General features: G+C 48.7%; 1 protein-coding gene across 2 annotated transcripts in view; it reads left to right on the top strand.

The window, feature by feature from the left end:
* SH3BP5 (SH3 domain binding protein 5) overlaps positions 1-17,894 on the top strand; it is an 89,354-nt gene that overhangs the window by 53,821 nt on the left and 17,639 nt on the right. For both annotated transcript variants that reach the window (XM_027872181.1, XM_027872180.1), the window contains exon 4: positions 8,516-8,680. In XM_027872181.1, coding sequence (XP_027727982.1) covers positions 8,516-8,680 — 165 coding nt within the window. The remainder of the gene's footprint in view (positions 1-8,515; positions 8,681-17,894) is intronic.

Below are 17,894 nucleotides of genomic sequence, written 5' to 3'. Positions count from 1 at the left end.
GGAGAAATTGGGAGAAAGCTATGACGAAGGCAAGAAACCCAGATTCCTGTTTTATACAAATGAGTGAAGAATAATGTTAATGAGAACTTGTGGGAATAAGTAATAATAAATAATAACATTCATATAATGCTTTAGGGCTTGTAAAGTCCTTCACATATATTGTCTTTTGATCTCTATAACAAACCTGTGAAGTAGGTGCTGTTATTATCCCTCTATTACAGGTGAGGAAATGGACACAGAGAGAGCTTAAAGGTTGGGTGACTTCTCCAGGGTCACAAAGGATTTGAGTCAGGATTTGAATTCAGGTTCTGTTGATTCCAATCTATTGGGAGTCATGCTGAACTCTTGAGGGACTAGTGTCAGGAAAACATCTTGATTGGCATAAACATGGCAGAAGGGGAGGTATTTGCTCATGAGGACTTGATATTGATTTTAGGTAAAGTTGTTAAAGGAACAGCTTGTAAATGTTTGGAAAGGGGAGCTGGTCTACATTGCAGCATGTATTAAAGGGAATCATGTGAAATAAGGCTTCAAGGGCAGGTTGAAACCAGTTTGTCTGGTTCCTTTAAAGGCCAGGCTAAAGACATTGTGCTTTATAACTTGGAGGCCATGGGGCTCCACTGGGAAGCATAAATCGTTTCCCCACTCTGAGCCTTGGTTTCTCTTCCTGCAGAAGGAAGAGGTTGGAAAGATCCCTTTCAGCTCTAATTTCTCTGAGAGTACTATGTCTGTGAGACTTTGAGATTCCGAAGCCTGGTGTTCTCCAGTAGAAAGAGTAGGTGGTAGCAGTGAGGCAAAAGATGAACACAGGCTCAGGTTAGCATAGAAGAAAAACGTAAATGACTGAGATTCAGGGAAATGCCACCATAGGAAAAGCTCTCACTAAACACTGGGGCTAGGAAAGTTTAGGAGTGCACACTGATCTATGTACCGGGGAGCCAGTATTGGGTATTGGATGGAACACCAGCCTGGGAGTCAGGAGGACCTGGATTCAAATGCTGCCTCTTCAACATATTAGCTATGTGACCCTGGACGAGTCACTTCTCAGTCTACTAGGTAATTCTCTAAAGCATAGAAGGCACTAACCTGCATCGGGAGGTTCCTGCAGAGGGAGTTTCCTCATCTGGCAATTCCCTTTCCCATTGAAATCATAGTCCTCACTCTTTTACGTACACATCTATAAGCACCTTGAGGGCAAAGACTAAATGAATTTTGTCTTAGTCTCTCCAGACTTAACACGGTGGCCTACACACATTAGGTGCTTAATCAGTGCTTGTGGATGGATTGATTTGGGGCCAGAAGGTGTCTCCTGAGGGAGGATCAAGAGGCCTCCATGGGAAAGGGGTAAGATTTCAAGGCAGGTTCTTCCTAGGGCAAAGAGCAGGGTCTAGTGGTGGGTTGTGGGGCAACCAAGGAAGAGGATGAGTTTGTGGGATAGGAAAAGGGCTTTGAGGGAAATAGGGAAGTCCTGTATGAAAGACCCAGGGAGCAGAGATTTCACATGATTTTGTTTTAAATAAAAACCAAAATGTTTCTCATCTGAATGAGTCGTAGAATCTTGAGTTAGACGCGACCAAAGGAATCATGGTGTCCCGTGAAGGGGGAGACTGAGGCTCAGAGAAGGGGGGACTGGCAGGGCTCTTGGTCATCCATGTAAGTGGGCAAACTGGGCCTTGAAATTGGGTCCAGTATTTTATCCACTATGCTGTCACGCATGATGTAATATTAAATCTGATTCTCTTTGGAAAAGAACTCTTTCATGTTTGTTTCTTTTTGGGCCAAGGGACAGTTAGTTTCACTTTTTTCCTTCACCTGGGTCAAATATTGAATGATTAATATACATTGAAGTATCATTCTGCTGGATGGTACAGTAGAAAGAGCATGGATTTGGAGTGGGAGGCGCTTAGTTCAAATCCTGCCTTTGTGCTGATGGGCGAGTTCTGCTTTGGACCTTGTTTTCTTCACATATAAAACAAGGAGGTTGGACTGAATGACCTCTGAGATTCCTTTCAGCTCTAAATCTAGAATCTTGTGATTCTTTGCACAAGGAAATAGTTCCAAAGTCCTGCCCAACGGAAGGTTCAGTTTTAGCCAGGAGACAGCTCCTTGTTATCAGAAATTTTCCTTTTTTTTTTTTTTTATAGGAAGGTAAATATTTCTTTCTCTAGGACAGCAAACACCTAACAGCAGCTTGACACACTTAATAATAAAATACAAAAGGCTATTAGTATAGCTTGGTATAGAGGAAAGACTATTTGGGATTAGAAAATATTGGGATTTAGGATTAGAAAATCTGGATTCCCTGGACCTTGGTTTTCCCCTCTGTGAAATGGAAAAAAACCTCTTGCCATTACTTCCCAGGGCCATCGCCATAATTGAATGCTCCACTTTTCCCCCCTTAAAATCACAGAGTTAGACTTAGAAATCTATGCAGTCCCTCCTCATTTTGCAGGTGAGGTGTATCGCCTAAGGTTGCAAGTGCGATGAGAGCAATACCATTTTGGTCATCTGGTCTACCCTTCTAATTTTACAAAAGGCACAGAGAGGCTCACGCCTCCAGAGCCAGGAAGAGGCTTTGAGCTCTGGTTGTCCTTCCACCAAGCTGTGTTTTTGTCATCAATAATAAAAGACAAATTGGTTTGAGTAAAAGGGTGATGGGGTGTTCGGTGGCCGTTATCCTCAGGTATGCTATTAGTTAATGCATTTTCTCTGCCTGATGTCCCCTAGGCCCTTCATGCCCAGTAGGGAGGGGCTGGAGGGGCTCCTGAATTAGCCATCAGGACATATTCATTGTGAATTCACCTTGAGGGATCACTGTGGCTCTGCTGAATCGGCCCTCTGTTTATAATTCTGTTGCTGTTCGAAGCTAAGGAAGGATCCCACAAGCAGGAGTGAAGCAAAGGAAGGAGGAGGAGGAGGAGGAGGAGGAGGAGGCATGGGGGGGTTAGCCTTTCTGGATGTTCTAGGAGCACGCAGAGGGAGAACCAGTCGCATTCTGGTTGGTGAGAGGGAGGACCTGTGATGGAGAGCCGGTTATAGTCACTGGCCCCCAGGGCCCAGATTTGCCTTATGAAGCTGCTGGGCTTAGTGAGGAGGTCAGAGTAGGGTCAAGTTGGCGAGCATTTATTAAGTGCTTACTGTGTGCCAGGCACTGTGATAAGTGCTGGGGAATCAGAGAAAGAAAAATTAGTGCTGCCCTCAAAGGGCTCCCAGTCTAATGTGGGAGACGACATGCAGACAACTAGGTACAAACAAGATACAGACGGGATAAATTAGCGGCTGTCTATTTAAGGCTGTCCTTAGACAGTGAGGTAATACGGCCCCTGTGCCCTGGGAGCAGATGGCCAAGAGGGAGGGAGATGAGACATTTATACCAAGAGTACAGGGAGGTGCTGGCTTTGGAGTTGGAAACCCCAGCTAACTTTTTTGGCTCTATTTCACGTGATTACCCCTCCCGTCCTCTTGATCCCAGCTTACCTCATCTTACCTTACCACATTCTCTGCACAGGCTGTGGACCCACACCTACAGTGTTCTCCCACCAGAGCAGCAACCCTGGGGAATCCCTGCAACTTTCTATATGAGGTCTACTTGAGGTACAGTCCCAACATGGATCCCCATGGGGATATCTCCTACCTCTTCCGGACCATGGGGGTCTCCCACATGCCCCCCTCAAGTCTTGCCTGGCCGTGGGGCATTGTCCGGTCGGCTTCTGTGTCCAGCATGAGAGCTCCACGAGGGCAGAGGAGGTCGTGCCCTTCTTTTTGTCCCTGGTACCTGGCACCTAGTTGTCCATAAGTATTTGTTAAATAGTTGCTATAGTGAATAGACATGAAGTTAAATCCTTCAATTTTAAGCTCCACGAGGGCAGGGACTGTGCCTTCTTGTATTAATGCTAATGTCTGACACAGAACTTAACACATAGTAGGGCCTTGCGTGTTTGTGGAGAATGATGAAGACACACAGTCATCATCCCGCTTGGGGGAGACCCCTACTCAGGGCTCCATCTTCTTCCCTGTATTCCTCCATACATAATTTTAATAAATTATTTCCTACAGAAGAAGAATGGACTGCAGAGCATTTTTTTTTTTAATATACATGCCATAGGAGATTTCTGGTAGAGTCCTGGGCGTGGAATCAGACCTCCTGAGTTCAAATCCAGCCTCAGACACTTCCTAGCTGTGTGACCCTGGGCAAGTCACTTCACCCTGTGTGCCTCGGTTTCTTCATTTGTCAAATGATCTGGAGAAGGAAATGGCAAACCACTCCAGTATCTTTGCCAAGAAAATCCCAAATGGGATCACAGAGAATCAGCAACAACACAGGAGATTGTTTGTCGGGCTGTTTCAGTGGTGCATTTGCCCATGGCTATCGCCTGTACTTGGTACCTCTGCCAAGGGGCATTGGCACAAACCGGTGCCTTGGAAGTTTGGGCTGCCGAGGATCCCAATAAGAAGCTAATCCTAGGTTGTGAATGATCTGAAAGTAGCAAAGTCAAATCAGAACAGTCAGTATCAACCTGGATTTAGAATGTGAATGCACCTTTGATAGGCATCTTGTCATGTTGTCAAGCATGCTGGTCTTGGGTTCAAATCCTGCTTCTGACTCTCACTCGCTGTTTGATATAGGAAAGTCACTGGAACCTCTTCCTCAGTTTCTTCATATGCAAAACAGGGGGTTGGACGTGATGACCTCAAAGGTCTTGTCCAGCTCTGGATCTCTGACCTTGTGACCTAGTCTGGCCCCCTCGGTCTATAGAGGAGGAAAAACCGAGGCCCAGAAAGGTTATGTGACTAGTCCATGGCCACGTAGGTAGTAAGTGGCAGTCCTGGGCTTTGGATTCTGGTTCTGGACCCACAAGGCCACAGATCTCAGCCTCAAGCTGGAGAGGAGCTGGAGGTCAACCTGGGCTTTGAGGAAGCTGTAATGCGGCTTCTTGAGGGCTGGTGTTCGGTTTTTGTTTGCCTAGCACCGTTCCTGCCCCCCCCCCACTGAAGAAATGCTTGTGGAATTGCATTGGCCTTTAAAGATCAGAGAGGGCCTCTGCACGTGGGAAAGGACTCTGGTCTTAGGAAAAGGCAAAAACCAAAGGCCAGAATGCGGGAAGACATGGTAGGACAAGGAGTCATCTCTGTTTCCCCAGTGTGTGGCCTGGTGCCCGGCACCTCTTAGGGGCTTATTAATGATTGAGCAGCAGAGGGGTAGGGTGAGAAAAGTCTGGAAAGGCAGGGTGACCGCAGGTCGTGGAGGGCCCTGAATTTCAAGTTTAAAAATGTGGACTTTATTGAAGGTTTTCAGCTGAGGAGAGATGAGGCCTTGCATGAGGAAAACGAATCTGGTAGCAACATAGAGAATGGATCGCGGTGGGGAGGGGGGGAAAGGGTATTGAGGTGGGGAGGGCCGCCTTTTTTCTTTTCTCTCTGCAGAGAACTGATTATTTTCTTTTCTTGAATTCATAAGCTACACTTCCTCATTTGTAGAGGTATGGAATGCAGTGGAGGTTTTGTATGGCAGGGTCTGAGAGGCTGTCCCTGTCGCCTGGAGAATTGTCCTGTTACTTGGGAAATTTTGGGAAAAGGATGTTCATGTTAGATGCAGAAGGGCCTGGAGTGAAATGGGAAAAAAAAATTACAAAACTTAAGTGTTACAGAATTTAAACACACACACACACACACACACTCACACACACACACACATACACAGCCTCACACTCACACTCACACACACATACACATACACACATATACTCTCACATATACACATTGTCACACACTCTCACACTTACATGCACATACACACACTCACAGACACTCACCCCAAAACAAAATAACCCTTTCTTCCTGGAAAATGTTAAGAGTCTCAGATCCAACTGTTAGAATTTATGTTACCTTCTGGGGATGGTTGAAACAAACATTAATGTGCTTTAAAAAATGTGTGTCCAAGTTTGGAAGGAACAGACCTAAATGTCTCTCTTCCTTTCCAGGGTAGCATCTGTGGGCAAGTTTGTCCCTCTCCAATTAGTCTTTTCTGGAACAGAAAGAACTGTTCATGAGATTTGTCCATTAATGTGCTGGTGAGGGGAAGGGCCATCCACCATGGTTCTCAGTGACCTGCTGTGTTTTGGAAATCCACCAAAGGGACAGGTGACCCCACTTGACTGATATGAAATTGAACGTAATAAAAGTCAGAGTCCCCGCCTTTCCTTCTCAAGGTCACATTGTGAGTGATCTTGACTGAATGCAGGATGTATACGGCTTGCATGGTGGCCTATTTGACCCTGGTGCTCTGTGCCCGTTGGGCTGAAGTTCTGGATGCATTTATGTGGGCAGGCCAGGGCTTTGGAACGGGCAGGTTCCCTTGTTGCTGGACCCAATTCCCAGCTTTTCCCTGTCCTTACTTGATTCTTTCACCCATGAAACCTTTACCTTTACTATCGCACGTCTCCAAAATGGAGGAAGCTGGAGGGCCAGAGGGAGAAAAGGTGGATTTGTCCATTTTCCTTGCCTCTTGAAATCGTTTGCGGTTTCCTTAGTTTAGTGGATAGTTTCTAGGGCTTCCTCCAAGCCATATGAGAATGGGTGTGTAGTGTAGGCTGTTTCTCCATCTCTTCTGAGTCACAGGCTCCTACCTACCCCACCCAGCCCCAGCCAGACTACTACCCTGTCCCGTTCCCTGAGGATGAGAAACGAGCACTTCATAGATATTTGACAAACCCACTTAACCAATTGAGAAGGCAGAATGGTTAGTGTAGTGGTGCTCAATGTTTTTAGTCTTGGGACCCTTCTACACAATAAAAGATTTTTTTGTTTGTTTGTTTTGTTTTGTTTTGTTTTTTTGTGAGGCAGTTGGGGTTAAGTGATGTGCCTAGGGTCACACAGCTAGTAAGCCTCAAGTGCCTGAGGTCGGCTTTGAACTCAGGTCCTCCTGACTCCAGGACTGGTGCTCCATACAGTAAAAGATTTTTGAGGATCTTCCCCTACAGAATTTTTGTTCATGTGGGCTTTGTCTATTGATATTTAATATTTTAGAAATTAAAACATATTAGTAGTATTGGGAAAATAATTTTGACCTCAGAGATCCCCTGAAAGGGTCTTGGAGACTCCTTGGAATCCCTGGACCACACTTTGAGAACTGTTGGTTATAGTGGAAAGAGCCCTGGCCTTGGGGTCATAAGACCTAGATTCAAACTCTGTTTGATCTTAATAACTTCGTTGGGCCTCAGTTTCCTCATCTGTAAAATAGTGGTGTCTAAGGCCCATTCTGGCTTCTAGATTTTGGATCCTATTAGAACTCAACAAGTCAATATCAACAAGGTGGGGTATAAACAGTTACTGGTGTCGTGCCATATATAGATCTATAACTGCCCCTCTGGGAGTGTCTGTACTCTGCTCCTCCCCTGGGTTACCTTACACTATGGCGTCACTTGGCTAGGATTGTCTGTTGGATGGAGGGCTGCACCAGCTGTCAGGAAGTCCTTACTTCAGTGTAGAATGTGAGCCCTGGAAGGAGCTCTGGAGGTTATCAGGGGCCTCAGTGGAAAGGGCCCTTGGCCTTCTGCATTTGGAATCCCTGGCCGTGAGCCTCCCTCCCAGCCCGGCCACGTCCTGCAGTCCTGCACGGGCGACCTTGGATGAGATGCTTTTGGGCGTCTGTAAAGTGTAGGGGTTAGACTAGGATGCCTTCTGCCCTTAATTCTATTTTCCTGTGGTCCTGTGACGAGCATCGCCCGTGTTGTAGAGGAGAGGCCTGGAGAGGCCCAGCAGCATCGTGCAACAGGAGCCCTCAGGCCTTGCTGACCTTTAGACTCAAAGGAATGGCCTCAGCCTTGTCAGCTGTCATCACGTGTCTCTTCTTGCTGAGTTGGGATGATTTGTGTCGTCCTTGGACTTGCTGGTCTGGTCGGCCCAGAGTCACTGACCGGCTAGATGAGGGATTTCCTGACTGCCAGCCAGTATTACAAAGGGTGAGCCTGGAATTAGTCACATTTTGGCTGAAGAAATAAAAGGTTTTTCAGGAGCCCCACAAAACAAAAATAGGCACCATCATGCGCCCAGTGGGCAGTGTGCTGTCTCTGGTCAGTGAGAGGCCTGGGTTCAAATATCACCTCTGATGCTTATCATCTGCGTGACCTTGGGCAAAGCGCTCTTCGCGTTCGCGTCCGTTCTTTATTTTCCTCCACTGTAAAACAAAAGGGTTGGACTGACGTCCCTTCTGGCTTCCCAGTCAAGATCCTATGAACGTACTGCATATTATGTGTTTATGTTTAGGACTGACTCCTTTTAGACTGTAAGCTCTGTGAGGGCAGGGACTCAGTTCTTAGCTGAAGTAACCCTGCCCCCTGTAAATGTCAACTGCTTTCTGTTGCTGACTTGCATACCAATCTAGCCATCTAGGTGTTTAATTTTTAATTAACTGGAGTGTGCTTCGGGTGATGACATGCTTCCACCCTGGAGTATGAACGTGGGACCCTCCCTGTGTCTGACTTTGCCTCAGCCTGCTGGTGTGTCTCTCTTCCAGGCCCAGCTCGAAGCCCAGAAGGCAACTCAGGACTTCCAGAGGGCGACCGAGGTTCTCCGAGCTGCCAAGGAGACCATCTCCCTGGCTGAGCAGAGGCTCCTGGAGGACGACAATCGGCAGTTTGACTCGGCCTGGCAAGAAATGCTCAATCATGCCACCCAGCGGGTAGGAGCTGCGAGGCCTTGCTTACTGCATGCCTTTCTCTGCCTCTCCTCCTTCTCCCTTGTCTTATTGACCCAGCCCGACAACCTCTGATGGGGGCTCAGGGGCTGCTGCTGGCTTCTACTCCCAAGTGAGTGGGGCCCTCAAGAGGAGGTTGCCATGGAGATGGCATCTCTAGTGGTGCCGGGGCTTGGTAGCAAGCACCTGCTGCCTCTGTAGGAACTAAATTCACGCCTGAAGGGCTTGGTTCCTCCTCTACCATGGCTTGAGGTCCATCGGATCCATGGCCACACCCTCGGTGGTGGAGGGGAGTGTGGTGATGGGAAGTCTCACCCTGCCCCGTTACAGGTGGGGTTTCTTAGGTGGAGAAATGGCAGAGCATGCGTGGATTCCCAGGAGAGGACCCTCAGGCCTGGCATTCCCAGGCTTGAGCTGAAACTGGTCTTGCTTGTTAGAAGCTTTCTGTTGGGCAGTGAAGGGGGTCTAGATAAAATATGGTGGGGGAGGAGGGCAGCAGGGGCTGTTTATTTGGTCCTTTTGTCCTCTAGATGTAGTTGGGGCAAACTCTTCCCCAACGTCTGTGGCTTAGAAGCACAAGTTTAGAGCTCACAGGATCAGAATTACAGATGAGGAACGAAGCCTAGAAAGTTTAATTGACTTATCCAACGTCACACACCCAGGTGGTGGTACATGGCAGATATAGGATTTGAACCCAGCACCTCCTGGCTCTAAATCTAGTCCATTTCCTTCTATATCACTGTATCCCACTGGCCAACTGCAGTGCTGTCCTATGTAATAATAGCAGTCGTAGCAGCATGGCACTGGGCTAAGTGCTTTACAATTACTATTTGATTCTCACAACAGCCCTGGGAGGCAGGTGCCATTTTTACCCCCATTTTACATCTAAGGAAAACGAGGCAGGCAGAGGTTAAATGCCTTGCTCAGGGTCATATAGCTAGGAAGTGTCTGAGGCTGCATTTGAACCCAGATCTTCCTCATTCCAGACCCACGGGCCATCTGGCTGCCCTGGCTGCTGCTGTAGGGATGGGGCGAGTGTGGGAGCGAGGAGAAGCTAAGCAGAGATGAATCTTAGCCGTTGTTAGGAGCTCTGGTGGCGCTGTGGCCCATGGGCCAATGGAAAGGAGGCTACTAGAAATACGTAGAAGAAAAATGGGTTTATATATAAGGTCAGGAGCCAGACCCGTGTGGATTCTAGGCTTGTTGCCCTCACCACCTGCCCATCTGTTTGATCAGATGTAGGGTTCCATGGCGGCACGTTGGATTGAGCGCCATCACTCAAGTCAGGAAGACCTGAGTTCACCTCCTGCCTCAGACACTCCCTAGCTGAGCCCGAGTGTACCTCCCTCAGCCTCAGTTATCTGTAGAATGGGTTCACAAGAGCTGCCTCCCTCACGGGACCAGATGGGGTAGCCCCTGTAGAGGGGGCCTTGCCAACCGTACAGCGCCATACTAGTGCTGGCTGTTACTGTTTTAGCAGGGGTGATGTGTCGGCGTAACCCTTCCCTCTTCTGTACCCCAGCTTCTGAGGCTCCCCCCACCCCAGGAATGTGTCCTTGGTGGGGGGGGGCACATCTGGCCAGCGACACCATCACTAACCCCGGGCCAGGAAGAACCCTGTTCTCCCTACTGACTGAACTGATTACTAGGGGGAGTTTTCAGAAGCGTTTGGAACCACAGAAGGAGAAAGCCAGGACCCTGACAGCTGTGAAAGGGGCTTGATGAATATTTGGTGCATTTGCTTCCAAATGATGCAAAACCGCTCCACCCACCCCCACGTGCCATCTGTTTCCCAGCTGACACCCTGCTTGGAACTGAGCAGAGTCCAGTGATCGAAACTGGTCCATCAGTGACTCCGGAATCTGTGATTCCACTCTTTAGAAACAGAACTAAACAAAAAAGCAGGGAGGCATCTATGTCTCTGCTGGAGATCTTTTCGACAGGCCTTGGGTGGTGGCGAGGGGAAGGGTCTGGTGAGGGGACGTGTGGGTGGTCCTTTCTCCTGGGGCTCTGCCGCCGGCCCTTTGATTCATTCTTGCTCAGGCATCTTCAGGCTGGCAGAGCACGTGTGTCTTTAAGTCTGAGTTTGACTTGGGAGCAGATGTGTGCAGGCTTGCCTCTGGTCTAGGTGGCTTCAGTGTCAACCTGGACCCAGGATGGAACTTGGAGACCTTCTAGAGAAAAGCCACACAATTAATAAAGCCTCCAGCCAGAGACTTTCTTTGCTCCGTCCCCTGTGGGGTAGTTAAGGAAGAGGGACTGTTAGCACAGGACAGTGGACAGAACAAATGGTATGGTCTCAGTCCTGGGTGTTACCAGCGGTGTGACCACAGGCGTCACTTAAGCTCCTTCCGGTTTAGTTTCCTTCTCTGTAAAATGTGGGTCATCAAGTTAAACCTGTAAAGGACTTCTGGAGTCATTTGTTCTAATCCCTGCAAGGCAGCTTGAACATTGGCAAGAGCACCGGGGTGGGTATCTGAGGACCTGGGTTTGAATTCTGATTCTGCTACTTAGCTGAATTTGGGCAAGTCCCTTAATGTCTCTTTGCTCCCTCATCTGTAAAGGGAAAGGGGTTAAACTCAGTGATTCCCCTTTGAGAGGCAGGTAGGTCGTTCAATGGATAGAACACTGGACTTGGAGTTCAAAGACCCGAGTTCAAATCCAGCCTCAGACACTTACCGTGTGATCCTGAGCAAGGACCTGCCTCAGTTCCCTTCTAATAACAGCACCTACCTTAGTGGGATGATATTTGTAAAGTGCTTTGCAAAACCCTTAAGTGTTATATAAATGCTAGGTATTGTTATTATTTTTAAAATAGATGAAAATAGTAATATTTGCACAACCTACCTCACAGGGTGGTTGTGGGAAGAATTGTGACAGCCAGGATGGCTTAGTGGACAAAGGGCTGGTCTGGGAGTTGTGAACACGTGGGAGATAATAAGCCTTGTACGCAAGTGTGGCAGAATACAGAGCTGACCACAGAGTCAGGGATTCTGCCCCAGGGAGCTCCTGAAGACTGTAAGTTATAGACGGATTGCTGATCTGTATCAGTGATGGCGGTCTCCATGCTGGGAGATCTCATTAATCAAGCCACAGGCATATATATGCAAACGTATGTATATAATGTGTATTTATAGATACACATACGTATACATACAGGATGTCCCAAAAGTCTTAGAGCCGTTGGAAACTAATCACTTCTAACTGCAAAGCTTCAAGTGACAGTACGACTTTTGGGATCCACTATATGTGTGCATGTGTGTACACGCACATACGTGGGTTTATGTAGTCTTACACACACACATTTCCCGGTGTGAGCTAACATGATCATTGAAGGCAGCAGTGCTTGCCCTGCTCCCATTGGGTGAGAGGTGGACAGCACAGTGGATTTTACAGGCGAGGTCAGTGGAGATGGTCAGGAAGTCACTAAGGTGGGATGGGAACCCAGGTGCTCCGACTCCAAAGGCCAGCTTATTTCTTCCTCTACAGCGTGGTTGCCGAGGTCACCCTTGATGACTCATGATCCTCGTGCTACAGACTGTGAAAGATGTCCCTGTGTCTGCAAGCTTTCCTCAAAGGCAGGGAGCCCTTGGGGGCTGTCCCACCTCCCTCCTCCCTTTGCTGCTATAAGTGCCATTGGATGGGAGTCCTTTACTCTGGGAAATCTGCTCCCCTTGGGGACTGGTGATGGGCAGCGACTTTTTTCCGTAAGTGGAGGGGCAAGGCGTCTTAGTCCCACTGAGGCATTGTGCCTGTAGGCAGGGCTACGCTCGCAGTGAGGATCCCCTGGATTCGGCTCCTCAGGCATTTAACAGCTTGGTACAACCCAGTTGGGTGGGCTTGCGTGGGCAAGTCACCTAGCGCCTCTCAGCCCCAGCTTCCTCATCTGTAATATGGGTATAACACCTGTCGTGCCTATCTCCTGGAGTTGGTGCGAGGCTGGAATGAAATTCTTGGTTTTGCAAATGTGGAAGCCCTATATCAATGTCCAGTGCTGCGGTGCACTTGTGTTTATGCCCTCCAGCATCGCAGATGGCCCTGGGCACCCGTGCCTGGTCCATACCCTCCCACAAGCCATCATGTTGTAGTTACTGGGGGAGCGCTGCAGAATTAGGGCTTTAGCTCCGAGGTGTTTGTTTCCCCAGCTTATTTATTGCAGGATCAGTCAGTGAGCCAGTCAACAAATAGCACTTAAATGCTGGGCATATAAAGACAAAAATGGAACCTGCCCTCAAGAGACTTCCATTCTATGTCTACAAAATGCTATGTATGTGAGTATATGCAAAAATAAAAGAGGAATTAGCAGCTGGGGGAGTCGAGAAAGGCTGGAGCCGAGCTTTAAAGAAAAGTAGAGCGTCTGAGAGGTAGAGGTAAGGAAGAGGGGACAGCCAGTGCAAAAGCCTGGAGATGGGAGACGGGAATGTCACGTTCAAGGAGCAGAAAGAAGGCCAGCGTGGTGGGATAGCGCTCGACTGTGGGTTTGGTTTCAGATGGAGAAGGGACCTCACAGATGTCATCCAGCCTCATTTTACAGGTGAGGAAACCAAGACTTAAAAAGGTGAAGTAATAATAATAATACTGATAGCTAGCCTTTATTTATCACTTTAAGGTTGTGCAAAGTGCTTTGCAGATACCTTATTTGATGCTCACAACAACCCTAGGAGGTCAGTGGTATTATTATCCCCATTTCATGTCGTTGTTTGGTTGTTTCAGTCCTGTCCAACTCTTCATGGCCCCATTTGGAGTTTTATTGGGAGAGATATTGGAGTGGTTTGTCATTTCCTTCTCCAGCTCATTTTACAGGTGAGGAAACCGAGGCACAGAGATTGTCATTTGCTGAGGGTCATGCAACTAGTAAGGGTCTGAGGCTGGATTTGAATTCAGGTCTTCCTGATTCTAGGCCCAGTACTTCATCCATTGTACACCAGCAGCTTCCAAAGCAGAGTTGGCATTTGAACCCAGGACTCCCAGGCACTTTGGGTTTTCCGTGGTTAATGTTAGACCAGTGCTCCCTGAGGACCAAAGAAATCAAGTGACTGACTTGTAAGATTCTTTGCAAAGACAGAGAATTTTATCACTTATAAACATATCACGGAACAAACACCCGTGCTAAATGCCAGGGATACAAAGAAGGGCAAAGTGCTTATGACAAGATGGGGTGACAGGAGAACAACGGGAGAATTCTCCAGGGCTGCCTCTTCCTGTTTTTCATTTGTCTCCCTAATGTGTGGCCCAGTGCTCAGCACTTGGTAGGTACTTTATTCCTTTGTGGCTTGACTCTGATGAGCACCCAGTTAGCGGTCCCGCTACTTGTTGGCTCGCGGAGACACCTGTGAATGGTGCGGCCCCATAGCACTGTTTGCTCTGTTTTCAGAACCAGATTTCAGAAATGCGTTCTGGCTCTGGTTGTTTTGAATTGGCCCAGATGCGTCCTTCCTTCCTTTCTTCCTCCCCCTCCTTCCCGTCCCTGCAGACTGCAGGGTTGGGTTCTTTGGATAAAACGGTTTTCTTTCTCAACATTTGCTGAAAGATGTAGGCCAGAAGGGAAAAGGTGATTTGGAAACGTCAACAGGAGACAAAGGAAGGGTGGAGAGAGGGGCTCTTCTCTCCTTGTGTGGGGAGCCGACTAGGGGTGAGGGAACTGGCTGAGTCGTCCCTAGATGGGCAAGAAGGAGCCTGCTGTGTGCCAGGCACCAGGATGGAGAGCCGCGCAGGGTCACATTGGGTCATTGGAAGGAGAGACGCTGGGAGGCAGAGCCTGTAAAAGAGCAGAGGTCCCTGTGGGGGGAGGGAACGTCTGGACGGGGGCTGTCCTCTCCTCCCTCCCTGCACAAAGGTTCTGGCTTGGCCTGGGGGGTGGGGGGCTGACGCTTACTTTCATTCAGACTGTGACTTCTGACTGGACTTGTTTTCTGGCCCTCATGTCTACAGTGCCCAGCACAATACCTGGCCCACAGTAGGCACTTAATAAATGCTTGTTGAAGGAGTAAGAGGCCCTTAAGCACTCCAGATTGAAGACTGAAGCAGTGGTGGAGTAGGTGGAGGGGCCTGGAGTGAGAAAGCCTCAGACGCTCACTCACTGTGACTCTGGGCACGTCACTTTACCTATGTCTGCCTCCGTTGCCTCAACTGTAAAATGGGGATTATAACAGAATCTACCGGCAGGGTTGTTGAGAGCAGTTAATATATGTAGGGCGCTTAGCATGGTGCCTGGCATATAGTAGGTGCTTAATAAATGCTTGTTCCCTTCCTTGGTCCGGGCATGCCTAGTTGTGTCCCGGATGGCTACGCTTTCCACTTCTTGTCACACTCCTGCTATTTCTCTTCCCTAAAGAGGAGCCTGACCCACATTAGTTTGCTTTAATTGGCTTGGGGCCAGCAGGAATCTGGTTTGCTGTTTTTTTTCTTCCACTGGACTTGGCCAGATGGGGAGCAGGTACAAAAGGGCAAGGGATCCACCCCCGAAGGGTGATTTTAAAAAGCACAGATGGCCCACGTTCCCTGTGCTGGAGGCCTCTGGTTGGGTGTGTCTGGACCAAAGCATGTACACATCCAAAGTAGGGAGTTTTAGGATACAGGGTGGATACAGCTGCAAGAAATCAGGGGGTGTAATGAATTATATGCTGGGCTAGAGTTAGGAAGACCCGACTGTCCTAATGACGGACTTGGGATGCTAATATTCAGCATTGTTGCCTCTGGTCTGACCCATTTCTGACACTAGCTGTGTGTCCTTGGGCAGGTCACTTAACTTCTGTCTGCCTCAGTTTCCTCATCTGTAAAATGGGGACAGGAATAGCACCTACCTCCCAGAGTTGTTGTGAGGATCAAATAATAATTGTAAAGCACTTAGCACAGTTCCTGGCACATAGTAGGTGCTGTCTAAGCCTTAGCTGTTACGATGATTTCTCTCCTGTCCATGGTAGTTCATTCTTTTTATGCTGTTCAAATACTGCCTCTGACATTTACTAGCCCTGTGGCCCTGGGCAAGTCACTTAGACTTTCTGAGCCTCAGTTACCCCATCAGTAAAACGGGGATAACAGTACCCAGAGGGCTTATCTGCCAGCATGCCACAAGCATTGATTGAGCCCCTGTTGTGTGCTAGGCTCTAAGGTTACAAGGTAAAAAGAAGTAATCCCTGGCCTTGAGGATCTAACAGTTGTGCTAGGGAAGGCAGCACGTAGGTTTGTAGGTAGAAATGGAATAAATAAGAGGTGATTGGGCGGGGAATCAGACAAGGCCTCATGGAGAAGGTGGCGCTTGGAGGATCTCCAAGGCTCGCTTGTTCATCTCCCTCCTTTTATGATTAGGAGGCCAGTTGGGTCAGACCATGATGTGTGAGAAGGGGAGTCTGGTCCTGGCTTGGCCTGCTCAGGCAGGTGTGGACCAGATGGAAGGGGCTTTGAAGGCCAAACAGGACCTGTCGTTATTGGCCAGAGCTGCAGAGAAGCTCAGTAAGATGGCACCTGGAGCACTTGGCAAACCTGAAGGTGCTCCATCAATGTAAGTTGTATCATTGGAATCTTGTTGAGACTTTGTGAAAGGGAAATGGTGGGCACGGCTTAATTTGGGGGTATCCAGGTATGGCCAGTGGCCTGGCTGTGTCCCACAGCAGCTGGAGACTTCTGCACCTCCTTTAGCTCTCTGTGGATGTTGTGATGGGGAGGAGAGAGAAGGACATGAGCAAGCTGTTCCCTTGCAGTTGGCTTCCATTGTTTGGGTTCCATGCCCCTCGGGGCAAAGGTCAAGCTCACCTTTGTGCATTTGTACCTCTTCTTGCTGGCTTTTGAGAAGCCAGGGCACGTGGTGGGAGCTTAATAAACATTTGTGGGTTTATTGATTGACCCCGCTGGAGGCAGGGGGATGCACTGCATGGTCTCTGCAGCTCCATGGCAGGGCTGAGGGTTCTGGAGCGCAGATACCAGACTGGTTTCCCATTGACCATCTCGTCACCTTTCTCAGATGCACAAAGCAGGAGGTGAGAGCTGTGGTCTTATCGATGTGGGGAATTGCTGGATTTGGAGTTAGGAAACCCGAGCTTGAAGCTCCTCTGCTGCTCAGGACCCATGTTTGTGTCTTTATCTGTAAGATGAGGGCATTGTTCTAGATAATTATTCCAGGACCTCTGGGGTCCTCCAGCTCTAAAATCTAAGGATCTTTTTCTACCAAAGCAAACGCCAGCCTGTGAGTCAGTAGATAAGACAGGGATTGCTGAGGGGCACAGACGGGGCAAGTGAGTTGCCCAGGGTCACACGGCAGGATTTTGAGCCCAGGCCTCTCTGACTCTTGGCCCTTGGATCCACCTGCTTAAATGATGCAGCTTCTGTTTTTCAAAGGTAATGCTTGAAAACAAAAACAGCCCACCCTCTGCGCCTCCTGCTGACTGTTCTCTAACATTCATCTTCATCGGTGTTACCCTTGGGTCTGACCCACTTCTCTACCGGCTGCACTCCATCCTTCCCCCCAGCCCTCTCTGTTCCTGCTTCCCTGTTTGGCTGTTTCCCTCCCCACCCCTTCTGACCGCTTCACCCATCTCACCCTCCTGACACCAGACTTGAGGCTGAGGATTTTCCTGGTTGCCTGGGAAACGTCACCAAGGTCTTTCCCCACAGACCTGTAACCAATGCTGCATCTTTTTTGGAGAGACCCTCCTCGTCTCACGGGGAATACCTGAGTTGGAAGGGACCTTTGGGGCCATTTAGTGTAACCCATACCCAAGCACGAATTTCCTCTCTGAAGTACCTGGCAAGCGCTAGAATGTCCTTCCTTAACACGAAGGTAAACAGGTTTCTGCTGGGTCTGAGCATGGCTGCTAATTCCATCCTTTGGGGCCAAGAGCTCTTCCCTGTGATAGCTTTTCAGATATTTGAAGTCAACTCTCCCATCCCCCCCTTCCCAAGCATTCCTTCTTCAGTCTACCCATCCCTCCTCCTCGGGGTCCCATAGCATCATGATTTTGGGGGTCTTGACCCTGCTGGGGACATCTTCCAGCTTTTCAGAATGTAGTGCCTACCCAGAACTGAACACGCAACTCCAGATGAGCTCTGCACGTGGCAGGGCCATCCCTTCTCCCTTTCTGGACACTAGGTTGCTTTTACGGCTGCCCAAGTTTGCATTGGTTCTTTTGGCTTTGACATCTCACTATTGACTCATATTGAGCTTGAGGTCCATTAGAAACTACCAGATCTTTTTCCAGGTGTG

This window comes from Vombatus ursinus, unplaced genomic scaffold (genome assembly GCF_900497805.2).
Source record: "Vombatus ursinus unplaced genomic scaffold, bare-nosed wombat genome assembly UNPS02014799.1, whole genome shotgun sequence".
NCBI classification, from domain to species: domain Eukaryota; kingdom Metazoa; phylum Chordata; class Mammalia; order Diprotodontia; family Vombatidae; genus Vombatus; species Vombatus ursinus.
The sequence above is the reverse complement of the archived record's forward strand: the minus strand, read 5'-3'. Positions and strand labels throughout refer to the sequence as shown.